This window comes from Stegostoma tigrinum, chromosome 10 (assembly GCF_030684315.1).
Source record: "Stegostoma tigrinum isolate sSteTig4 chromosome 10, sSteTig4.hap1, whole genome shotgun sequence".
Lineage (NCBI taxonomy): Eukaryota > Metazoa > Chordata > Chondrichthyes > Orectolobiformes > Stegostomatidae > Stegostoma > Stegostoma tigrinum.
The window spans coordinates 17,486,658-17,513,517 of record NC_081363.1 but is presented as its reverse complement, the minus strand read 5'-3'; the positions used below and the strand labels follow the sequence as shown (position 1 = coordinate 17,513,517).

General features: G+C 39.4%; 1 protein-coding gene across 1 annotated transcript in view; it reads right to left on the bottom strand.

Moving 5' to 3' along the window:
• dlst (dihydrolipoamide S-succinyltransferase) overlaps nt 1–26,860 on the bottom strand; it is a 56,419-nt gene that overhangs the window by 11,870 nt on the left and 17,689 nt on the right. The window contains exons 4-11 of the mRNA XM_048537703.2: nt 25,272–25,333; nt 22,533–22,607; nt 19,304–19,359; nt 17,154–17,265; nt 16,534–16,686; nt 15,806–15,885; nt 8,358–8,455; nt 22–152 (exon numbers count right to left, since the gene is read on the bottom strand). Coding sequence (XP_048393660.2) covers nt 22–152; nt 8,358–8,455; nt 15,806–15,885; nt 16,534–16,686; nt 17,154–17,265; nt 19,304–19,359; nt 22,533–22,607; nt 25,272–25,333 — 767 coding nt within the window. The remainder of the gene's footprint in view (nt 1–21; nt 153–8,357; nt 8,456–15,805; nt 15,886–16,533; nt 16,687–17,153; nt 17,266–19,303; nt 19,360–22,532; nt 22,608–25,271; nt 25,334–26,860) is intronic.

The following is a 26,860-nucleotide window of genomic DNA, read 5'->3' as shown; positions in this document are numbered from 1 at the left end:
TCATACTTAGTTTCTACTTACCAGCATTTACCACTGGCTGGTTCTGCAGTGCAAAACTAGATGCTTTGACAAATGCAGACATGAAACCTAACTTTATGTTGTGTTTCTTGAGGAAAGTTTCTTTGTGTAGATTTCTCATTTCCTGGATATTACTGTTACACAAAGGGAGAACAAAGAATCATCAGTCAGAAATTAAACAGCAATGTACAGCTATTATAGAAATTTGCTATAAAAAACAGCACAATATGTCAGCATCTCAATGGACTCTACTACAAAATAGGAGGCAGCAGGAATGCACTTCTTATGACACCGGTGGCTCAGTGCTAAACACTACTGCCTTACAACACCAGGCACCCAGGTTCGAATGTCGGGCGACTGTCTGTGTGGAATTTGTGCATTCTCCCTGTGACTGTTAAGTTTCTTCCCACAATCCAAAGATGCATAGGATTGGCCATGCTAAATTGCCCATTGTGTTCAGGGACTTGTAGATTAAGTGGGTTAAAGGGACAAAGAGGTAGGCGGATGGATCTGCCCCCGTGGGCTGCGCTTTGGAGAGTCGGCGTGGTCTTGTTGGGCCGAAGGGCCTGTTTCCACACTGTAGGGATTCAATGACAAGCTATGCAAGATTTGGAAAAACAATCACAAAGCTTAACACTATCATCTTAGTCAAAAATTCCAGATAATTGTTCCTCCTTAATAGTTCAAATAAATAAAGGAAAAAGAGCGTTTATTTAAAAATGGAGGCAAGTAGTTAAATTAAAAAAGACCTGATGAGCAATGGGATTGACAGTTGGAAACGGCAACCAGGTTGATTAAAGCAGACGATTAACATTAGTTCAGAACAAATCAAAATCAAAAAATTGCTACTTCTGGTAAGAAATACACTTAAAGATCTTGATTTTACATTTTAGAAAAAGCTAGTCAACCTATCTAGAGAACTTAGCCTGGACCCACCCCCTATTCAATGATTTTCATCAATGGTGTCCAATGCTGCATACTGCAAATGTGACCTAAATTTGATTATAAAGTTGGGACTTGTTTTTAAACAGTTCAGTCAAAGGCCCCTGAGCCGTGCCTCAGTCCAGGAGTTGTCTTTATGACTATGCTCATTTCTTACTGAGTGGATTATTGCAATAGTCAATAGCCAAATAATGTGAACTGAAGCATTTACTTATTGCTCCCTCTACAGATCCTATCTGATGAATATTTCTTGCATTCTGTTCTTTCAACATTTTTCTTGTTCTCATGAAACAAGTGAGACCATTTTTTCTTTCTTTCTTTTAAGAATTAGATGCAGACAACATTGCCAACAGGTTTAGGGCAGGAAATCTACGACTCTTACGGATTCTGGCTGACATCCAATTCCAGACCCAGGAGTGCAGTGGACTCAACTGCCCCACTAAAATGACCTAGCAAGCCATTCAGTTGAAAGAAATTGGGAATGGGCAACAAATACTATTCCTGTCAGCAATGTCATGAAAGGATTTAACTGTAACTTACAATGAAGAGCTAGTAAGATTTAAGATTAAAAGGCATTTCCTCTCTTCTCCAACCCTGCAGAAATTACAGATTAAAAGAAATAATGACCAGAGATGCTTAGTTTCTTAGGAATAGGATTGAGGGCAACATAGGCATAGACCTGTGGAGATAACCAAATGTATAATATTTCAGAGGACCAAAGGTTCTTTTAAAGTTATCAGAAAAAGTCTTTTCTGTTTTCAAGTTTTATTCCTTACTTTTAATCTCTCTGGTTCTTTTCATGAACTTTTTTCCCAGCACAATTATTTTATTTTAATTCATGTTCCTTGTCATATTATAACCTTGAAGTAGGGCAATAAAGCGTGCATTCATTTCCTGCTTTCAAGTTACGGAGTTCTTCTCAACTGAAGCACAACAGCATCTCCGTTCATTCTCTACTTCACTTACATTAATAAACAGTTATTATTAGCTCTTATTTTTCATTAATGACTTTCAATTTCACTCAACAAACATTCACTTAGAGACAACTCAACCCTTAGACTAACAAGACTACTTACCTCCTATCTCTCATCACTAAATATCATGTTAGGCTTTTGTGAAGAGGAAGCTGAATCGCATTTTCTATGCAAAATACTTCTAGCTCAGTACAAAGCTGTGTATTTGATAACATTGTGCTGCGTTGATTATCATCTGAATGGCTTCTATAATTGTTTGAACTACTTTATTTTATATGTCAAAGCACTGAAATCAGCTTAAGGCTTTTGATTCATACATGGCCACTCCAGCACTACAATTTACATCTGTTTGACCTGAGCAGAACTGCTGTTTCTTACTGTAGAGTCATCACACAATGAATTGCACTGTTCTTCAGCTTTTAGAGCTCAAGGCAAACATGTATGACCTTGGAGATTGCTCTAGCAATAGTCGCCAGCCATTAAAGATAGGCTTTTACCACTCCACTTCTGGTTGGTTTGTTTCTCATCTCTCACCAAAACTTTTCCTTTCATGTGTCTTGACATAGGTTTTTAAAATCTCAAAATTGTCCAATTCTTTTATTACAGTTCTGTTGTAAATGAGCAACAGACATAACTGTGAAGCAGGAGAAAGGAAGTGGGGTGGGGGTGGGGGGGGAGAACAGGAAAAGACTGGGGAGTTGTTCATAAAAATTCTAACGGAAACAAAACATTCCAACTTGCAGTATAAATTTATCTATGAACTGTACAATATAGTCATGATAATGCTACAATCTGATGTGTAACACCGATTTTGTTGCATTACGTCAGAGGAAGAGTAATCCTATACAAATTAGAAGTCACTGGATTACAGCACAGACATTATAATTTAATCACTAGTAAAAATCATAACTAGACTTTTCTTGATGAAAAAATGTAAAGAGCATTTACGCAAAGCAGATCCTTCTGCTCCTATTTTTTTTGGGTTGCTATTAAAGAATAGTACAGCATAGCAATAAGTCCATCAGGACTGCACTGACACATGATGCTTTTCTAAACTAAAACCTTTTGCCACTACACATTCCCTGCCTAATTCACATAGCTGTCCAGATGCCACTTAAATATTGTTATTATATCACCTCCAACAACTCCTCTAATGGTGATGGTTGCTGCTACAATTACTTTACCCAGATAGTGCAGCTGAAGTAGTACTCATGCCGAATTCTTCTTAGTGCAGTTGAGTAGTGTTACAAGTAAAATGAGAGATCAGAACTCTCTTTTTCAGTCTGATCTCTCCATGGACAACATAAGTAACATAGTTTAATTGTTTAGCCCAGTTTCTGATATAGCCAGATGCCTTCTCTGTACCGGACTTAAAATTAAAAGATTCATCTGTCAGATTTCTTTAATTTCACCAGCACAAGGAGCATTTCAGAAACAGGAGTGTGTTGAAAGAGTCAGATTTTCCTCACCAGACTTTTTTCTCCAACTGATAAGCAAACAAACGCCAAGATAGATACTTTTTAAATAATACAGCCATAAAACCCAGGCAGGTAATGCCCAAGAAGTAGGTCTGGGAATTAGTTGAAGTTGCGAGATTTTCCAGAATTGCTGTTTTAAGTATTACAATACATCCTTTTGCCAACACCTTCTATTAAAGGGAGAGTCCGGCATCGCCACAGAACTTGAAATTAATTTTTCCACAATTCTTTGAAAGTCAAGTTCTTCCTTGATAGGGATGGAGGTAAGTCAAGAAATCCAACAAAGTGCACAAGCTCTTGGCCAGCAATGATGAATTACAGCATCTGCAATTAACTGAAGTTGGAGTTAGAGACCATGGCTTTCACCAACAGCTTAAGAAGTGTGTCAATCCTGAAAATGATCTACAACTTCAGTTTGAACATCACCCCAGAGATTACTACAGAAATCATACGGTAAAGGGGGCTGCCATCAGTCTTCTGTGACTCTGTTGACTCTTTGATAGAACCATTCAAATGAGTCCCACGCTGTCCCCATAGGTCTGCAAAACATTCCAACATCCATTTTGATAGCTAGTTTTGAATAAAATTTCGGTTAACGCATTCCTGTTTCCAACTTTGTAAAAAAAATTTATGCTTGTATGGTTTTTCTGTCAATCATCTTAAATCAGTGGTCAGTGGTTACCAATCGCCAAACAATGGAAACAGTTTCCCTTATTTACTTTATCAAATTCCTTCATAACGTCAACATCTATTAAAATCTTTTTTTAATCTTCTCTGTCTTTCGATGAGCCATCTCAGATTCCTTATTATATAACTGGAGGTCCTTATCCATGGTTTGGTCTGATAGATTTCTTTTCCACTCTTTCCAAAGCCTCGACATCTGTTGTGCCCGGAATTGTATACAAAACTGCATTTGAGGATGAACCAGCAATTTATGAAGACTCAGCATAACTTCCTTGGTATTGAATTCTATGCCTCCACTTATAGGGCCAAAAACCTCATATTTTTAAATGGTCTTACCAATTTGTCCTGCCACTTTAAAGATGTGTAAGCAAGCACAGCTTAAATTCCTGCAGTCCCTTCAAACTGTATTGTTTAGATTATAATGGCTCTATTTAAAGAAAGGTTATGAATGCACAGACTAGAAGTACGATGAAATGTGGTCTCCTTTGTCTGCTCCTCCATCCAATAAGACCATGATTGATTTGTTCATGCTTTGAATTCCATATTCCCATTTTGCCTCAAAAATTTATTCACCACTGCCTTAAAATGATCCATCTGCTGCCACCTTCAAGTTAGAATTCCAATGTCATACAATACTGAAAAGAAACTTCTCCCCATTTCGCTGCATCCTAAAGATCCACCCCTAACTTGACAGTGCCCGCTATTTCAGGAGTTACCTACAAGAGTAAACATCAAGATCCTTATTGCCAAGACCATTCGGGATCTTGTATACTTCAAGACACTACTCATTCTTCTGAACTCCAGTGTAAACAAACCCAGACTGAGCAACTTCCCCCTCATAAGGAGAACCTGCAATTAAATTTTTTCTGATATATATCTGCTCATTTCCCCAACTAATGTCTACAACACACTTCACAGGAATACTCCATCTCACCAAGGAATTCAAAAGGTTTACAGAGAATTTAAAGAAGTTCAATCTGCCCATATTGTGTGGAAACAACTAATTTCAAGTTATCTTGTATTTTCCACAAGTTAATTTTTGGAGAGAAGTCAACAGATAACTTTGTGTTCCAAATTTTGGCTCAATTTACAAATCCCCATAACATTCACATGTACATTGGCGGAATTTAGTGTACGCTTATTGAAATGGCAAAAGGACTTGGACATGTCTGGTTTGAATCTTCATGCATGAAACGTACATGATTTGATTCAAAACGCTGGAGAGTTGATTAATCAAATTCACATTGCCAGGTGATCATAACGAGCACAGAGCATTACACATTGTAAAGTCAACTGTACCAATCAACTCCACACAGAATGAGACATTTCCTAACATGCAAACAAGTGATAAACAGGAAAATTCATACTTTAACCAATAGAAAATGTTTCTTTTGCAGTCACCACAAACCAAATGGATCTATTATCTGGAAGTTTTAAAAATCTTTTAACATTAATCTTATAGTGTAACTGGATGTTTGCAAAGTGTATTAGTAAGGCTAAGTTTGCTTGCTCTGACGAATCTGAACACAATTATAAAAAGCGCCATCTATAGTCACTGGACAAAGATGCTCCATGACAGCCGTAGTTAATGAACAAGCACTGTTTGTCATATACAAATCCAAGGGATTAAACTACAAGCATGGAGCACTTCTGATGGGTGGAAACTGTACGAGGCAGAACAAGACAAGAACAGGTTATTAAGAAGTGTTTTTTTTCTGACAAAATTGCTTGAAAAGCAAAGATCAACTAACCCAAATGTGATATGCAACTTTTCTGGAAGCAGCTTCAGTTAAATGCTTCAGGCTACCTCTTAGTGGTATTACTAGTTCTTTTGCAAGCTTATAGTCTCACGATGAAGGGGGAAGGCAAAAAATAGAAGTTGGGGAAGGGGAGTGTGGGAGGAAAAAAAAGGAAATAGTATTTTGCCACAGAATGAATATTACATATTTATATTTACAAATATTACGCATTTAGAAAAGTGCAGAGGTGTAGGAAGAATATACCAGAGATTGGGATCTAGGCAAGTAAGTGGTGGAACAATTAAATAGGAAATGCACAAAAGACCAGAATTAAAAGGGGAGCAGACACTGAGAAGATACAGTGCTGCTCAAGATTATAAAAGATAACAAGAGTGGACCATGGAAGAATTTGAAATCAAGGGGAATTTCTTAGCTAAGAAATTGTTTGACCAGAAATATTAAAAGGTCAGCTAGCACAGGGGTGAAGAGGGAATGAGACTTGCAAGTCAAGTCATAGTAAACAGAGTTTAGATGACCTTGAGTTTACAGTAGTTAGAGTGTGGGAGGACAGACAGGAGTGCACTAGAATTGTCGAGTCTAGAAGTAACAAAGACATGATCAAGGTAGCAGATAAACAGAGAGAAGATTGAAATCAGGTGATATTACAGAGGTGGAAGGAGTGCCTTCACTAAGATGGCCTATTTACCAGGGTCAAATGCAATCCTAATGATATTCACTCTCACGGCCCACGCTCCTCACCAACTATCCATCTTGGTTGTACCCATGCAATACTTAAATCCCAATTATAACTTGCATTTTTTTTTGCAAAATTTCTCCAGAGGGAAAACAGAAATACAAAAGTAAAAGCAAAATGATGAACTAAAAATACGATTTCAGTCTCCCTTTACTCATGTTGTAGAAAGATTAGACATATTACAACTGGAGAAATTAATATGCACATTTGGCATCAAAAATGGAAAAAATCTTCAATTGTCCATCACTAAACTGCAATCTTAAGCTATTTAATGAAATCCTCTAGAGATATAGATACTGCAATAGTTAAAATGACAATCATCTTTCAAGCAAAACTTGCAGTGAAACAGTTAAAAGGCGAGTGAAAATGGATACTGTGGTTCACTGACCTGATAAAAAAGGTGTCTATTTCTGTGTTTTCCCCTTAACCCTGTTTGTTTTCCTGCACTTAAGCTCAATAACTCTAGGATTACTTCCCTAACACCATTATGCATCCCCAAGATGCAAGAACACAAGAAAAGGAGCCAGGAATGATAAAATCTTCTAGTCTAACTATATCAAAATTTCATTGCCTCATCATTAAACTGCTTTCATTCAAAGACCAACCTTCTCCCTGGAGGGTTTATCTCTCCCCCCATCTCTTCCCTCCTTCTCTTCAGTCTCCAGGCAGATGTCAGTCTTGTAAAGTGCATTCTTCGCTAATCTGTTTAAAAAGGTATTATTACAGCTCACAACACTATCCTGAAGAGCTGTAAACCAAAACTGGCATATTAGTCCCCTAAACGAAATGCTAAAAGCATCATTTCCAGCACAAGAGACAAATATTTTCCCTTAAATTAATACCGTGCAGTCTGTCCATCTTACAACAAAAACACATTAGACACAAATATTTACATGACTTTGTCTTTAAGTGGAGATGATGTTTCAGTTTGCCAAAGAGCTTAAATTGTATTTGGAAAGAAATTGCCTAATAATAGTCTAAGATGTAGCCTTCCTTACTGTGAATTTAAAAGCTAACATTCTGCCCTGTAAACCATTTCTCTTCTTAGTTTTGAAGGTTGCCACAAGAGCTGTGTGATCAATTCAGAAGAGATAATGTTAGGGACAGTACCGGGAAAGAAGAGGAAAAAGGAGGATGTAGCAAATTCAACATATAGAACAGGACGTGGGGATGAAGTGTGATGGTGGACCACTTTGTGGTGCTCTGAAGTTAAGGGATGTTTGTTTGTGGCAGTGATTACTCATGCACTGTGTAACCAACTCCATTGTACCCCACTTTAGGGAAGGACTCACTCCAGGATGGACTTTCTAGCATAGCCGGCTACTTACAGACAACACTAGGGTATGCTATCTGAATTTTTCGTCTGAGTTGCTAATATGAAACACCTAGAAAAAGTTAAGCCATTTCTTAGATATGTCCTTTATGCCTCCCATTCCTAATGAATGCAACATGTTTTCTGCATCTCATTTCAAAGCAAAGCAAAGAATAAACAAATTTAGTCAGTTCTTACTAATGCTAGCATACAAGTCAATATGAACTGATCACCCAATCTGAATGGAAATGGATGGGAACACTTCATTCCATTTCAGATCTTGTAACAGACTCCAACCCAGTATAGGTTTTGGTATCTAAACTTAAGCTAGAATATGTTTAACAGTGTAGTTTTGTATTCAAAGTTTCCTGATGACCAACCAAAAGCACATAAAACAAAGACTGAGCTAACATTTTTGTATTAAATATCTCCAATTGTGCTCAGTGTAACAGTTACCTCATGTCAATTTCATTGAAGGTAGTCAGCATGGCACAAGTATTCTGGGCCTCCTTTAGCCGCTGTGCAATTCGAAGTCGCATTCTGTTCATTTTAACCTAAACATTTAGAAGTCAATTACAAAATTATTCTTTTTTACAGAAGATTAATTTTCAAGTTAAATACAATACATACATAGTGCCTCTTGTTGAAGGACAATAATAAATTATAAAATATACAAGAACAAGATTGCTGTAGACAGCTTGCAAAGAATTGCTGTATATCATAAATTTTCCTTTATCGAAGTAAGATATCCTCTAAAATGACAAATAAAAATACCAAGATAGGGTCATGCTGATAGAGAATCAAAACTTGACTACTGGACCAGGAGAGGCAGCAGCAGACTGATAAAGTCACCGATCTGGTAAAGCAAAACACCAGGCTAGTATTCTGGGCACGTGTTCAAATCCCAACAGCTGAATTTTAAAAACTAGCCTGATGATCATTTGACCACTGTCAACTGTTGTGAAGATTCACCTGGTTCATTAATGCAGTTTAAGGAACGAAATCTGTCACCCTTACCTGATCTGGCCTAATTATGACTCTTGGTTCATAACATGACTTAAATAAATGACAATTCATTTGAACAAACAAATAATTGGCCAGGTAAGCTACTACGCCCGGAGGAAGGAATGAAACCAAGCAGACCACCTGCCATTGACCTAGGCACCAGAAATGACAACCTTGTAAAGCTCTCCTTATTAACAGACAGCGCTGCCCCAGACAATACTCAAATAATATTCTGACAATCACGTTGCAGGAATCATAACTTACAGTGTGCCATGATCAGCATCCCAGTGACAGCAGCACATTGGCATTAGGCTGGGAGGGAGTAATTCTGGGAGTCCTTAGCATTAACTTGAAATCCATGAATTTTCCTGGCATCATTTCAAGCATGGGCAAGGAAATTTTCAGCTAATTACCCCCTACAGACCTCTCCTTCAGGTGATGATCATTTAGAGGAATTACTAAAGGTGACAAGGGCACAGAATGGAATCCGGTGGTGGAATTCAAATATGCATCACCAAGAGTGGCTCAGTAGCATCATGACTGATTGAACTAGCTCAGTCCTTAAGGACCTAGCTGCTTGACTAAGTCTGCTGCAGTTGCATCTGACCATGGCATAATAGGTAAGAATGACCAATGCACACAGCCATTGTAGAGGCTAAGCCACATCCTCACATTGAGGATACACTCTACGTTGTGTGGCACTACCACCATTCTAAATGGGACAGATTTTGAACAGATTTAGCAACTCAAAACTGGGTATTCATGAGGCACTGTAGACCATTAGCAGCAGAATTATGGTCAATGAGTACCCTCATAGCACACCATATATCCAACTCTACCATTACCATCAAACCTTGCTATGAGAACAGGTGGATGTGACAAGAGCAATGCTAAGCATACCTAAAAATGAGGTGAGAAAACAGTTACATGACAACACAAGACTATTTGTATGCTAAGCAGCAAGCAATATGCAATAAGCTGAAGCTATACAATGGACAAGGTAAAGGAATTCCACTCCCAACAGATCCCTTCTCAGCTCTACAGTCCTGCTACATCCATTTGTGAAGGTGGACAATTTACCACTCACTGGGGGTGGTTGTTCACACACAATGAGAGAGGAATCCACCAAATCAGTGCAAAAAACAAGGGTGAAGTATTTGCTTCTTTTCTCAGCCAGATGTGCTGCAGGGATGATCCATTTTGGCGCCCTCCATTGGTCCCCAGTATCATAAAAGCCAGTCCTTAACTAGTTTGTTTCACCCCACAAAATAGCTAAAGATGTGCAAAGGTACTTGATACTACTTGAGCAGTACGGTGGCTCCGTGGTTAGCACTGATGCCTCACAGCACCAGGGACCCAGGTTCAATTCCATCCTCAGGCAACTGTCTGTGTGGAGTTTGTACAGTCTCCTCACGTCTGTGGGGGTTTCCTCCGGGTGCTCCGGTTTCATCCCACAGTCCAAAGATGTGAAGGCTAGATGAACTGGCCATGCTAAATTGCCCCGTGGTGTAGATTAGGTCGGTTATAGGGATGGGTCTGGATGGGAGGGTCAGTGTGGACTTGTTAGGCCAAAAGGCCTGTTTCCACACTGTAGGGATTCTATGACACAAAGGCAATGGGCGCTGACAACATTCCAGCAATAATACTGAAGGCTTGGCTTCAGAATTAGCCATGCCCTTTGCAAATATGATCCAGTAAAGATAATTAACCTACCTGACAATGTGGGAGATTTCTCAATGATGTCCTGTCTACAAAATGCAGGACAAATTCAATGCAGACAATTATTGGTGCCAGTCTACTCTTGATCAACAAAACGATAGAAGTGGCCATCAATCACGCTAGTAAGTGGCACTTACTCAACAATAATCTGTGCACTGAAGCTCAGATTGGGGTTCACCAGGGAGACTCAGCTCTAGTTCTCAATATTGTCTTGGTCCGAACATGAACTCCAGAGGGAAGGTGATACAACTGACTGACTATAGCATCAAGGAGCACTAGCAAAAGTGTAGATAATGGGAATCAGGAGGACAATGCCCTACTGGTTGAACTGAAACCAAGCACCAAGAAGGAAGGTTGTGGCTGTTGGAGGTCAATCATTTAAGTCCAAGCACAAAAAAGGAGAAGGTGCTGGGTGTCTTGAAGAATACTAACGTAGATAAGTCCGCAGGGCCTGATGGTATCTATCCCCAGACATTGGAGGCAGCAAGGGAAGAGATTGCCTGTGCCTTGACAGAGATCTTTAGTTCTTGTTTAGCTGCAGATAAGCTGCCAGAAGACTGGAGAACAGCTAAGGTTGTTCATTTGTTTAACAAAGGCAACTGGGATCATCCACAAAATTATAGGGCAGCGAGCCTTACATCAATGGCAGAGTAATTATCAGAGATTCTTCTTAGGGACAGGATTTACACAAATTTGGAAAATAATAGACTTACTAGGAATAGACAGCATAGCTTTATGCACAGGAGGTCTTGTGTCACAAATTTGAGTTTTTTGAGAAAGTACTGAAGATGATTGAGGAGGATAGGGCAGTGGATGTTGTCGATGTGGACTTAAAGCATTTGACAAGGTCCTTCATGGTAGGTTGATCCAGAAGCAGTAATTTCAAAAGTGTAACCTTTATATTTACTGCAATGCTCTAGTTCAAACATGTTGGGTCTTTGATGAACATCAATTAGCATTGTGTACAGATGATGCCAGATCATCTGAATTTAACAAATAATCACACATTTTCATAGGTGTAATATTCTCATCCACCAATTGGCTCCTAGTGTATTAATGGAAGGACTTGAAAGTAACACTGATTTAATTTCCAGCAGGGTGTCCTCATTATTATTCTATATGTGCACTAAGTTGACAGAACTTTGCATTAAACCTTTGTAGTTCTTTACATAATTATTGTAGCAGCTTTTCAGGTTGAAAGTATGCTTGGGAACAAAGAACTGAAAGCTAAGCTACATTAAGAAGAATCACTGACGATGAGTCTCTAGTGTCATATCTGTCAAGTACAGAATAAAGTCAATGAAGACAATTTTCATTATAGCATCAAAATTGCATTTTGTATGAAAATTAATGTTGTAGGTTTTTTTAATCTTTAAAGTAAATAGGCAGCCGGTTCTCTTTTATGAAACAAAGAACAGGGTCTTCTTTTAAAGGTATAATAAACCATACATTTTCTTGTATCCATCTCAGAACACAAACAACATAAAAGAGATTGATTTGCCTGGTCCTGAACTTGAGCACAGCAAAAAATGGAAAAAGTGAGTTGTAGGAGAATGCATCTGTGGAAGAGTCTACCTAATATGCCATCCATTGAAACCAGTGGACAATAAATCAAATAAGCTCCGTTAGCAACATCAGATCTTTCTAGTTTTGCTGTTTCAATTGTTTCAGTAATCTTATTCACAGAATTTAGAAAATACGTATCAACATGTCTCCAGTAAGAAGGTGTGGGCGTGCTGACAGTTCATTTTGAATGAAATAGTTTTTTTTCCAAAATTACAGCAATGGCTGTTGTATATCTGGGTCTGAAAGGGTCTGATGGAGTGCCATAAGCACCACTCACTGTGATGGTGTTGTGAGGACTGGTGGAGACACTAAGGATGAATCTTGAAAGAGCCACACAGCCAGGGAGTGAATCTTATGGGGGTCTGAGTGATGAGGGCCATAGTGAGATCAATATTGGGAGAACACATTGTATCTTTCATGACAGTGCTGTGTCCACTGCTTTTTAATCATTTATATAAGTGATTTGGACGTGAACATAGAACGTATGGTTAGTAAATTTGCAGATGACACTAAAATTGCTGGTGTAGTGGACAGCCAAGAAGGTTACCTGAGAGTATAACAGGACCTTGATCAGATGGGATGATGGGCTGAGGAGTGGCTGATGGAGTTTAATTTGGATAAGTGTAAGGTGCTGCATTTTGGAAAGACAAATCAGGGCAGGACTTTTATACTTAGTGACGTCCTGGAGAGTGTTGTTGAACAAGGAGACCTTGGAGAGCAGATTCATCGTTCCTTGAAAGTCGATTCGCAGGTGGCCAGGATAGCAAAGGAGACATTTGATGCATTTGCCTTTATTGGTCAGTGCATTGAGTATAGGAGTTGGGATGTCATGCTGCAACTGTGCAGGATATTGGTTAGGCCACTTTTGGAGTACTGCAAGTAATTCTGATCTCCTTGCTACATCAAAGATGTTGTGAAACTTGCAAGGGTTCAAAAAGGATTTGCAAGGATATTGCCAGGGTTGGAGAGTTTGAGCATTAGGGAGAGGCTGAATAAGTTGTGGTTGGCTTCCCTAGAGCGTCAGAAGCTGACTTATAGAAGTCATCAGGGGCGTATATATGGTGAATAGCCAAGGTCTTTCACCCAGGAGTCCAAAACTAGAGGGCATAGATTTAAGGTGAGAGAGGTAAGATTTAAAAGGGACGTAAGGGGCAATTTTTTTTCATGCAGATGGTGGTGCATGTATGGAATGAGCTGCCAGAGAAAGTGTTAGAGTCTGGTACAATACATCATTTAAAAGGCATCTGGATGGGTATATGAATAGGAAGGGTTGAGAGGAATATGGGCCAAATGCTGTCAAATGAGACCAGTTTATTCTAGGATATCTGGTCAGCATGGATTAGTTGGACTGAAGGGTCTGTAACCATGCTGTTACAGCTCTATTAAGATGGAAGTCACATGGGAAGTCACATGCATGGTGAGTTGGTAAGTACGATGAAACAAATTTTCTATAAATAAGACACTAATAGCTTTGGAGGGGTGTTTTCTAACTGGACGTCTGTGACCAGTGATGTTCCGCAGGGATCAGTGCCAGGGTCTCTGTTTGAATGTAAGTGTTGGTTGTCTCATTAGTAAGTTTGTAGACACAAAAATCAATAGAGTTGTGATAGTGAAGGTTGTCAAAGGATAAAGCAGGTTATAAATCGATTGGAAAGTTGGGTGGAGAAATTACAGATGCAGTTTAATCCTGACAATGCATTTTTGGAGGTCAAGTGCAAAGAAAATTTTAAAGTCTTGGCAAAAATAGTATAAATTCCAAGCAGAGTAGAAACATCACTTCATCAGAGGCTCCACTGATGATGTCACCTAGCATGGTGGCAAAACATTGGAATGTAAACAAGCCATTTCAGCGAGCAAGTCAACAACTGCAAGAGGAAAGTATAAGAAAGTGGCAGGACCCTTAGGAGTACTGATACACAGAGGAATCTTGGAGTGCAAATCCCACAGCTTTCTGAGGGTGACAACACAAGCAGATAAGGTGGGAAAGGCAGTATATAACATGATTGTCTTCATTGGTCATGGCACTGAGCAATAAAAATTGGCAAGCTATGTTGCAACTGTATAAAACTTCAGTTATGCCACTTTTGGAATATCATGTACAGATACAGTTGCCACATTATAGGAAGGATTGGGAACAAAACAGACTACCTGATTGACCCTATCAATCACCTTCAGCATTCACTCCGTTCACCAATGATGCAGCATTGATGTGCATCATCTACAAGATGCACTGCAGCAACTTACTCTTTCAAGCCTCTTTCAACAACATCTCACAAACCCACAACCATTACCACTTAGAAGGACAAAGGCAGCAGATGCATGGAAACATCACTACCTACAAGTTCCCCTCTAAGCCGTATACTTCAAGTGAAACCCCTATATTGCCATTGCTTCAATGTTACTGGATCCAAATACTGGAACTCCTTTCCTAATAGCACTGTGGGTGCCCCTACACTCAAGTACTCCAGCCATTCGAGTTGGCATCTCATCATCCTCCTCTCCTAGGTAATAAGGAATGGGAAATAACTGCAGGTCTGGCCTGTGATGTTGATATGTTGTGAACAAATAGGAAAAAAATAACACCAACTGTTGCGTTCAAAGCAAGTATATAGAAAGGAACTTGCAAACTTTCTATATTTGTGCTTTCCTATGTCATATCCGTGGGGCGGCACGGTGGCTCAGAGGTTAGCACTGCTGCCTCAGTGCCAGGGACTGGGGGTCAATTCCAACCTCAGGTGAATGTCGGTTTGGGGTTTGCACAACCTCTACTTGTCCATGTGGGTTTCTGCCAGGTGCTCTTGTTTCCTCCCACAGTTTAAAGATGTGCAAGTTAGGTGAATTAGTCATGCTAAATTGCTCACAGTGTTCAGGATGTATAGGTTAGGTGCATTCCCCATGGGAAATGTAGGGTTACAGGGATAGTTCTGGGTGGGATGCCTTTTGGAAGGTCAGCGTGGACTTGTTGGGCTGAATGGTCTGTTTCCACACAGTGGGGATTCTATAATTCTATTTGCCCATTAATATTTAAGTTCGAATAAGAGGATTCAAGATGACTGGAGTTAAATCATGGTGAATCGTGTTTCCACATCCAAATGCCAATTTTTAAAAAAATTATTACACAAATCATTAGTCAGTAATTACTCAATTATGCATTGTGCAAATTTATGCTCATTTACAGCGTGGCAGATTGAGAGTTTCCAGCCCCTTTCCTAAAAAGCCAACAAAGGATATTACACTACTCAGACCTTTCTTTTTCTCTGCTTTAAATTTCAAGACCCAGTACCACTAGCAGCCCAGAAAATGGTGCAGTCATATCTTCAGGTGCCAAGGCCCAAGTGAGAATCAAGTATGTACGGCAAACTTTGTTTTGCTTCGTTTTGTCATGTTCCACTCAAGATCACAAGCACAGCAAATGGAATCAAATTTAACAGATCAAACTACAGCGTATTGTTACCTTGAAACTTCAAAAGCCAATGAACTATTTTCTGCAGTAGTGAATTCAAGAGCAGCTTTTACAATAGTCCCCTCTGCTATGAAGGGCAGAACTCCCCACTTTTATTTATAAAGATTTTGATTGTAAAAGGTATTATTTACTACTTCAAGTTCATACGTACCCTATGCTCAGATCTGAGACCTTTCATCCCCACATCTGCAGCTGGGGTGAGGTGTCCAACAGAAGGCTTCACTGCTGACACTAGAATAAAAACAGACTGCGAGATAATGCTAGGAACTGGATGTGAAAAGCTTATATCCTATTCACATCATCTTATATTTTGCAGAAGCCTCAGACAAAACCTAATTTAAAACAAGAGGATTACCATCCAAGTCATTACACACACAAAACAGAGCAAGAATGATAGTAAATGCAGTGGTTAGAAATCACAAATCTAGGACTGTAAACAACATTATAAATATCACTTACAGCAAAAGGATTGATGAACATGCAAGACTAATAACAATCCATTGTTCTATTTTCGCTGACACAAGAGCACAATTACCTCAGAGTCGAAATACTATGGGTTCAAGCTTTACGAGGGCATATAAGCATATCCAGGCAGTTAGGTTGTGCAGCACAGGAGGAGGGCAACATCATGGAGCGGCTGTCCCTCAGAAAAGGCAACCACCTACATTCCTGCTGGCTGATTTTTACATGGCAGGAATCCCCTTGTACCCTATTGAACATTCCTCCATTGATCAATCCCATCAATAACCTATATTTTGGCTGTGTGGGGGATTCTCTGGTGCACAAAATGATCAGCACATTTGCATTCAACACGTGACGTTTTGAGACATTTGAGATATTATACAGCCTTTTTAAGTGAAACTCTTTTACTTTACTCACCTGGTTTACTATCAATGGCCTGCATATTTACTGGTGGCACCGGTGGCATTGTGGTAGGAATCGCACCTGCTGCAGCTGGAGGTGGAGGTGGTGGAGGTGTAGTATCTGGTTTGGGGATGGGAGGGGCTTCTGGTTTAGGTTTTGCAGCACCAACTGGAAAAACAACAGGTAAAAAGACCCATGTTACCGAAGTTTAAGATGCCATTTCTCAAAAACAATTTTCAAAATATAACACATCTTTATGTCGAATGAAATACTCCAAGGACTTCACAGAACATTAAAAAGCAAACTCTGTCATTAACCATCTAGCGTAATTGCCTAAGGTGCAAAAGCTGATCAAAGAAACGTAGGTTTTGAAGGTGTCAAAGGAGGAAAGCAAAGCAGTGGTGGTGGTTGTGGGGAATTCCAGAACTCAGGATCTTTGCAACTGAAGGTATGAACACTAATGGCAGCCATGGAGCCTCAAGAGCCCAGACTTGGAGTACAGATAATTTGTAGAGTTGTGGGTCTAAGATCACAAACGTAAGTTCAGTTATGGAGGGAATGTCAAAACAAGGATGAGAACTTTTACGGTTGAAATGTTGGTGCAAATGTCGGTCTGCAAACAAAGAGAAACCCACCTTCTGCCTTCCTAAGTTTGAAGAGAGGGGTTCCTCCTTCCACTTTACCTCCATCAGGTACCAGGAGCTCCTCGATGATACCAGCATATGGAGCAGGAACCTGCACTGATGTCTGAAATAAACAGGAATTAACTTTAGAAGCTATAACCTAGCAGCATGTATTTCAGTGACTGAAGAACTCCCATGCTTCCTTTCTAGCGTTGAGGTCATGTGAGAGTAATTTTAAGCTTCTGTTCACAGAAGGGAACAATGTGGCCGGTTCAACAACTGGATTCATGGTCAATGTCAAAGTACTGCTTTCATATGCAGGAGATGGATCAAATGTGACTGTCATATTGAGTTAACAATATAAAGATGGCAAATTAATTGCAAATAACAAAAACACTGAAACAACACTGACCTTTGTACCAATAGGTCCACAATGACGAAATTAAGGTAGCAATTGTCAAGAAGCATTTAGCATTAGTCTTATGACAGAAAATGGGATGGTTAAGTGTTTTGTCCAGATAACAGCATTTCTAGGTTAGACAGAGGATCTTGATTGGCACAGGCTTGGAGGGCCGAAGGGCCTGTTCCTGTGCTGTAGGTTTCTTTGTTCTTTGTTCTATAGATAAAATTGAACTCTGGTTCCCAAACTAATGAGGTGACTGAAATAATCGATTATTGCACAATAGATACAGGCTGATAATTAACTGAACCAGAAGGGTGACTGATGAAAACTTGTAAAAGGGCAAGAAAAAGGAGCAGTGATGAAGCAGATTAAAAGAAATTTGGCATATTCAAGCTAATTTTACTAATCCCTGCTCAGCAATCTGAACCAAAAGGTTATAGCAGCATGCATCTGAAGTCTGGCACTGGCCACCTTTAGGTAATACACCATCTGGGAGTGACTTATTAAATTAACTAGATAGTAGGAGTTTTAAGCAGATGGACAGTCACGTGTTTGATACTAAAATAAAAAGAGTGCAACAGGGTTCACATAAGCATCGAAGGTGAAGCCCAGCGAGTGCAAAAATGAGTACCTGTGAAGGAGAAATTTCCATCAGTATCAATTATCAAGACAGAAGTTGTCTAGCACTTACACTGGAGAATTCTTAGAATCCTGCTATAAGGGTGATGTCATCATTGAGTACAGCAAGTACACAGGTGGAGCTCCAAGAGCAGAGTGAATTAGGTGAGAAAATAGAAAATTATTTGAGTTCAGAAATCCAGCAACTTTTTATTCATTCATGGGATGTGGGCAACACTGTCTAGGTCAGTATTTATTGCTCAGGGTGTATTGAAGAGTCAACCAAGTTGACGTGAACGTGATGTGAAGCAGAAGCAAAGTGCAATGTGAAAATAATTAAATGTGATATCTACACAAAAGAAGGTGCAGATTGATGAGGAGCTGATGAGGTTTTCTATATAGTCTAAATCTTTGGTTCATTCTGTTAACTGAAAGAAATGGCAGGGCGCTTCAGTCCCATTGTGGGGGAATTTCGGGATGTTTCTTGAATTCAGTGCAGTGCAGTAAGCGGCATAAACTGGTGACTGACATGGCTACAGGATTTGGAGCTTGAGCAGCAACTTGCACCACTGCGATGCATTCATGAAACAGAGAGTTGCATGGATATTATGTTTCTGGATATTGCCTGCCGTTTAAGGACATGCAGACAGGGAATGGCCGATCACCAAACAATCAAGACAAGGTAGGAAATGCTCAAGACCTCAGGGTGCATCTCACTTTCCAATTCGTATTCAGATTTTAATTCTAGTGAGTGATGACTGATCTGGTAGTGCTGCGAGAGTTCACTGTGCAGCAACATACCTGACTCAGCTGTACAGATGGGTTATACGAGATTACGAAAGCAATGAGATTAAGGGACAGGTGTCTCTGGTATTACAGACATTCACCTTGATATTTCGGGGGGTGGCAGGAACTGTACAGAGTGGGCAAGTGTCATGTCATCACAATTTTCAAACAGTGGCTATCAACATTGGAGTAACACAGTGCCACATGGAAGGAAAATGTAATAGGGGTGGGATATCCTGGAAGCATCTATTATATAAATACCAGCAGTTACACAGGAGTTTATCACTTCAACCACGATCAGTTCAGAAACTAAAAAGGGAAAAAAATAAATTGGCTAGTCAGAAACATTACGAACCTTATCGGTTTCAATTTCACATACCACCTCATCTTCACTTACTGCATCACCAACAGCTGTAATGAAACACAGGGATGAAATGTAGGTATTTCATAAGGCAATTCAGAAAATAAGATCAAAACTCATTCAGGGTCTCTGATAATGCCTCAACTACCCTCCCACCAATGCATCTCCATGCAAGGGCTTCTTAGAACTGCCTAAAACAAAGTAAAATGAAAATAAGACATAGTAAATGCCCTTAAGCTTTAAGAAAACTCCCCAAATCTAGAAGTTTATAACAGACCTTCAAGTACAATAGTTCACCCTAAGACATAATCCTAAGGTTTATAAAACCCATTAGGCTGCCAAACTAGCCCCAAGTTATTTTAGAGGTTCAGCATGGCTACAGAAATACACGATAATATCAAGTTAACTTCAGACACACAGAAAACCCAAAACCTGCTTAAATAATGCAAAATCCAAACTTAAATTATTAAAACTATGTACAGTTCTGACAGTTTACATACAGAATATTCATATGTATACATTGATATCATAAAGGATATCCCAGTGCATCCTGCTTACCTGATCAGTTCATCTGGAACTGTTAAATTGCTACCTGAGTGTATTGTTTTCTCTGTACTTCTCCCTTCCCAATTCTCCCTGTCTAATGCTGTCATTCCTAAGTGAGCCCCATAAGTTTTCTGGAAAAGGACAGCAAAATAATAAATGGAAAGAGCCAAGTAAATGATAGTCATATGCAGATCAGTCATGACATAACTGAATGGCAGAACAGTGCCTCAAGGCTGAAACGAGTTTTTGCGTTGTTATATCTTATCAATCCACACGACAGTAATATACCACCTAAAGCCAATTTCCTGGCTCTGGTTCAGTCCAAAGCCTTTTTTTTGCTTCTTTTTAAAAGTTGATACCTAAAGAGTTGGAGAATTCTGATGGGCACTGTTGAAGCTTGACCTCAGGTCAGGAATTGCCAAGCAATGGGGGAAAATGAGATTGTCAGCTGTCTCAAGCTCTGAAACACAATGAGTTGCTGTGGAGATCAGTCTGAATGCTAGCTGCTGCAAAGTCCTATTAAATCTATTTTCCCCCTATTGGGGGATGTAGCTTAACTGGCAGTTCCTTTGAGGCTGATTCCTGCTCCAGAAATGCCTGTGAAAAGGTAATTTTCTTCTTAAATCTCACAGCTTAAATACTTCCCAACATGTTCAACCTCTCCTGCCCCACTCTTCTAACTCTCTCACACTTGGATTTTCACATATCAGTCCTGCTCCTCTCTTCTTTCCTCACCATTCTCACCCCACCTAAAAAAACTACTCTTAAATTTAGTCCCTTAAACCTGCTGGCACACTGGAATACACAACAATTTTGGAGCTTGAAAATGATGGTCACAGTGGGTAAGGTTTGCCAAGTATTGCCTTTGGTCGTTCCTATTCATACAATTGTCAGTCACAGATCTACAAAACCCATGCATGCAACTGAAAGAAGAAACTACCAAGTTTAACAGCAGGTTTCTCTTCACCAAGACAGACAATATCGATCAAAGTCAAATGTCAGTACACCTGCATTTTGGCATCAGTTTAACACTGATTAACTCTCATACCACATACCCAACCATGGTTGGAATGTACAAAAAATAACTTATAAAACCCCTGGTCCCTCAAAGCAGAGCTCAGATCTCAACACTAACACTGCAATCTAAACTGGGTGTCAACAAAATCAAAACAATGTTTTCCATCTTCTTAATATTTAGTTGCAGGTAATTTCTGTTCACACAGTACTAAATGTTGGACAAACAGTGTTCCAAGCTTAATATTAACGCTGGTGGCAAAGTAAAGACGGGTATCATCCAGCAATTATAAATAATGTATATTGGCCTCCACACTTGTGCAGACACAGCCACAGGTGTCACCCGCTGCATAAGAACAAGGTGCAGGAAGTGACAATGCATGTGTCAATTACAGAGTTATATTTCCCTACATCAGAGCACATGCCACTGATAAAGGGCTGGAGAGGTGAGGCAGGGGTGTTGCCCTGGCAGGAATGGGACAAAGGCTGGGTGTAAAAGCAGGGCTGGGAGGGGAGGCTGGCAGCATCTGCTCTCTCCAGCCACCACTACTTCATTAAACATGCTGAACAGGGGCCTACTTGTTACTAGGAGGTCACGTCTGGGGCCTGGGCTGTTGTTGTAACTCTTCTCCCCACCTCCTTTGATGCCTGTCATCCAATGGGATCACAGTCGCATTATTCACACTTCCTGTAGCATCTGGTGGTGCCATTTCCCACCACCGTTTTATGCAACAAGGTCATGACAGATTTGTGCCATCTAATGGTGGTATAACCAAAGATGGTCAGCATCATCAAAATGTGTGCAATCTGACATTGGGAAAAACAATTAATGTGATGACAGGCAGTATGTCATAGACAGAGTCATCAAATCCCTACAGTGAGGAAACGGGCCCTTCGGCCCAATGAGTCCACACCGACCTTCAGAGCATCCCACCCAGACCCATCGCCCTTTAACCCACCTAATCCTGAACACAATGGGCAATTTAGTGTGGCCAATCCACCTAACTTGCACAACTTTGGACTGTGGGAGGAAATCCACGCAGACACAGGGAGAACGTACAAACTCCACACAGACAATCACCAAGGGTGCAATCCAACCCGGGTCCCTGGCACTGTGAGGCAGCAGTGTTAACCATTGAGCCACCGTGCTGCCTCGTGGATGAGGAATAAATGGGGTTAACTATGCAGGAATGAGAAGACATTAGGTGTAATGATTATTATTGGATAGATAAGAATGGAACTATGTGAGTGCGATCCTACCTTGCTGGATAACCATGGAAAGGCACTGGGGATAGGTATCATGGCTTACTGCATTAACGGCATTAGACTGGTTGAGAAGGGATAAGTCAGAATGGCCACAGTCAAAAAAAAATACCAAAGCTTCAAATACAGCTAGGAGATTTTCCTAAAGTAAACTGCACTATTTTAATTATTCATGCAACATTTACTTAAAACAGCCTAAAACATCTGACATGTTGGGAACTTTCCACAATAACAGTCCCAATATTATGCTTTTAAAGGAATACGTTAACAACTGGTCAACAAGAATGTCACTGAACAAACAACAGTTGGTATCAAACATAATGCAGTGACTCCACAGTTGTTCAAATAATTCCACATTCTTACAAAACAATTATGTTGTTTCCCCTAAAATGCACTGTACCTTTTTCCCACCTGACGTCACCCTCTGTGACAGACTCCGCAAAGGGCGGCGTATTTACTGTTAGCACTTCATTATCTGCAAAAGCAAGACAACAAAATTATTAAAACTTACATGAAAAAGACATTTATTGCAAACTGGATCAGAAAAAGTGGTTCAGAAGTTGATTCAGCAAAGAAGCCTGTACAGGCATACAAATTACAAACATTCAAAACAGAAGTAGTACAATTAAGCTCCTTGGGTTTTCTCCACCAATTAATAGTAGCATGGCCAATGTTTGTATTTCAAATTTCACTTTCCCATAAACTCCCGCTAACCCAATTCTACTCCAAAGAGACCATCTGTTTCCGTCTTAAAAACATTCAAAAATCCATGTTCATCATCTTCCAAATGTTGTACAGTCCCTTTGAAAACCATTCTGTATATTACTGTCCTGAAAGGACAACCTCTAATTTTAAAATACCATCCTGCAGTTCTGAACTCATCCACAAGAAGAAACTTGGATACTTGCCATATCCACCGTCAAGACCATTTAGGATCTTAAAAACAATCAAGTCATTCCTCACTCTTTCAAACTTCAGTGGAAACAAGACCAGCCTGCCCAATGTAACATCTTAATCCAGTGAGATTGTTCTCTAACCACATAATCTTATTAAATAAAGGATGTAAATGCATTTGATCCAAATTGCGCACAGTATTCAAAATGGGGTTTCACCAATGTCCTGTATGGCTGAAGCAAAACATCCTCACTTTTATGTTCAATTCCTCTCGTAACAAAGGAAGTAGTTAGTACTCCATTGGCCTTTTTGATTATGTGCTGTATCTGCATAATAAATAAAGTTTTGTATTCATACGCAAGAGTATCCAAACGCTTCTGCACTTCAGAATTCTGTGGCTGTTTTCAGTTTAAGTAATGTTTTACTTTTTTATTCCTCTTGACAAAATGAACAACACATTTCTCTCCTATCATATAGGGTCAGTTATTTGGCTACTCTCAACCAATCCATATTCATCTGCAACATTCACATGTCTTCTTCACAATATACTTCTCTATCTATCTTGACGTTGTTCTGCAAACTTAGCTACCATGCCTTAGAATTTACATCAATAACTTAGATGAAGGGAGCCAAGTTAATGAGGCCATAGCAGAGAGGACTTTACGAGTCACATCCTGCCAATCAAAGGCCCATTTATGTATACACATACTGCCAGCCAGTTAACTGACTATCCACATGAATAGGTTACCCCACCAAATCATTGTATAATCTCTGATGTGAAACCTTATCAAATGTCTTCTGCAAATCCAAGTACAGAACATCTGCAGTGCATGTCACTTCTTCAAAGAATTCCAATAAATTAGTTAAACATGTTTTGATTTTAACAAAACCATGCACACTTTTCCTAATTACCTTTAGTTTTTCCAAAGTGTGCAGGTATAATTTCTTTAGTGATCAATTCCAACACCTACACCATGACAAACATCAAGCTTAACTAGCTTATAATTTTCTATTTGCTGCCTTATCTCCCTTTTTGAATAGAGTGGCTATATTTTCTAGTTTCCAATCTGATGGCACAGTACCTGAATCCAAGGAATTGGGGGAAATTAACAATGGAAAAATCTCATTAACCAAATCTTTTAAGCCCTTCTGGGCCCAGATATTTGTCAGCCCACAGTTTAATTATTTTGCTTAGGGCTGCTTCCCACGTGTTTGGAATTTCAATAGGCTCCTCCCTCCCTCTATCTCCTGATTTACAGCTATTACCGGAATTTTTTTAATATCCCCAATAGTAAAGTTAGGAGCAAAATAATGTTTCATGTCATCCAGAATTTCCTTACTATCTATCTACTATTTATTATTAAGACACATCCTCAGAGATGTGTATTGGTATTCCATACCAAAGGTTTCAGACAGTATCCAAATCTCCCAATTGCAAGTTAAAAGTGCAAAGAAGTCATAATATGGCCTTGCTCCTATTTAGCTATAAAAAGGCAACTAAAAGTTTAATTCGACTCATTTTTATGACCCAGTTTTAGGTTTGGCTGCACTGAACCTGTCTATAATCACATTTCATTGTATTGATCCAAAAAAATATATAAAATATAGTTTGATATGAATAATAAGGGTGACTCAAAGTAAAAGCTGTCATTTCTGAACAACTTTTAACATCTTTCTACGGTTAATTCATATACTAGGGGCTTACACTGCGCAAACTGCACACTCTAAAGCTTCCTTCACCGCACTATTAAGATACCTTGATGTTGATCATGCACCATTATCAGAATCCAGTTATGAAAAGAATCAAGGCAGAAGAATACATTTAATGTAATATGCTTAACATTACTCATGATGAGCATTAATCTAGTATCTCACCAAGTATTATACTACCTGTCCATTATCTGTTGGCTTCTTGCGCAAAAAAAAATGCGTATTAGAGTTGCATTCTTTCCTGGATCCACTTAAATAATGTTAAAAACAACTTTTCAAGTGTGATGCAGTTGATGTATTTCGTAGTCTTAAATGTTATGTTGTTTCCACATTTATGATACTGTGTAACTTAATACAAGCTATCATTTAATAAGGTAATTTGGTCACAGTTAAAAACAATTACCTGACTTATCATGTAACTGTAACACAGCTGATTTGTACAATGAATATCTAGCTAGAATGAGAACACAATGTCTCAAACAACAGGACAAATGAAAGTGGGCTAATACAACAGATAAAACAATACAATACTTACTAAAGACTGCTGATGTCTTAAAGTGTCGAAGGTGGAAGATACTGAATTTAGAGACATTTTGTCTGTAAACAACCATAATTAGAGCCAAACATTACATGGAGGACACAGATCTGCTTACAAATAAAGCAAACTCCAATCACAATTACAGTTTATGTTTGATAATATTTGCAGGCTTATATATTTGAAGCTGGATAAGCAAGATCAATGACAGAGATCCATTCACAAATAACTGTTCTTCAGTTCAAAGAAAACAGTTTTATTTTTAAGCTATTCACATCAAAAAAATTGCTTCCCTTTAAATAAAAGTTACATGAATCTGTGCATGTACCTAATATACAACCCATCCCTTGGATACAATTACTTAGATTTTTCTACCTTAAATTTCAGGTTTACTGTTATGATTTTTTTTAAAAAATCACTGTTCTCTAATAAAGGCTTTGTGACTCTTAGTTCCCTTTCAGAGTAGGTTTATGTTTTTGCTAGCGATCAGCATGACAGAAGACAACCAGCTACATGGGATTAGCTACGCAATTACTCTCTGGTATTTTTTAACTACAGAGGACAGTGAAGCACCCATCATTGTATTATTAACAAATGGTAGACTAAAGCATTTGTGTTGATTGAAAAGAACATCCTTGTACAGCAACAGTTAAATGTCAATTTGTATTGGCCACATTGCAATAGAACATAGAACAGTACAGCATAATACAGGCCTTTCAGCCCACGATATTGTGCTGAGCTATTATCCTACTCCAAATTCAAACTACCTTGCATACTCTACATTTTACTATCATCCATGTACCGATCCAAGAGTCGCTTAAGTGTCCCTAATGTATCTGACTCCACGGCCAACGTTAGCAACGCATTCCATGCATCCACCACTCTGTAAAGAAAATACCTCTGGCATCTCCCCGACACCTTCAATCACCTTAAAATTATGTCCCCTCGTCATAGTCATTTCCACCCTGGGAAAAAACCTCTGGCTATCCGCTCTATCTATGCCTCTCATTATCAAGTACACCTCTATCAAGTCACCTCACATCCTTTTTCATTCCAATGAGAAAACCCCAGCTCCCTCAACCTTTCCTCATAAGACCTGCCCTCCAGTCCAGGCAGCATCCTGGTAAATCTCCTCTGCACCTTCCCTAAAGCTTCCATGTCCTTCCGAGAATGAGGCGACCAGAAACGAACACAATATTCCAAGTGAGGCCGAACTAGGGTTTTATAGAGATGCAGCATAACCTCATGGCTCTTCAACTCAATCCCCCTGCCAATGAAAGCCAAAACACCATACGTCTTCTTAACAACCCTATCAATTTGGGTGGCAACTTTGAGGGATCCAAGGACATGGATTGCAGGTTCCCTCTGCTCCTCACACTGCCAAGAATTCTGCCATTAACCCTGTATTCTGCATTCAAATTGGACCTTCAAAAACGAATGACTTCACACTTTTCCCAGGTTGAATTCCATCTGCCACTTCTTTGCCCAACTCTGTATCCTATCAATGTCCTGTTGCAACCTGCAACAGCCCTCCACACTATCCACAACTCTGCCGACCTTTGCATAAACAGCAAACTTACTAACACACC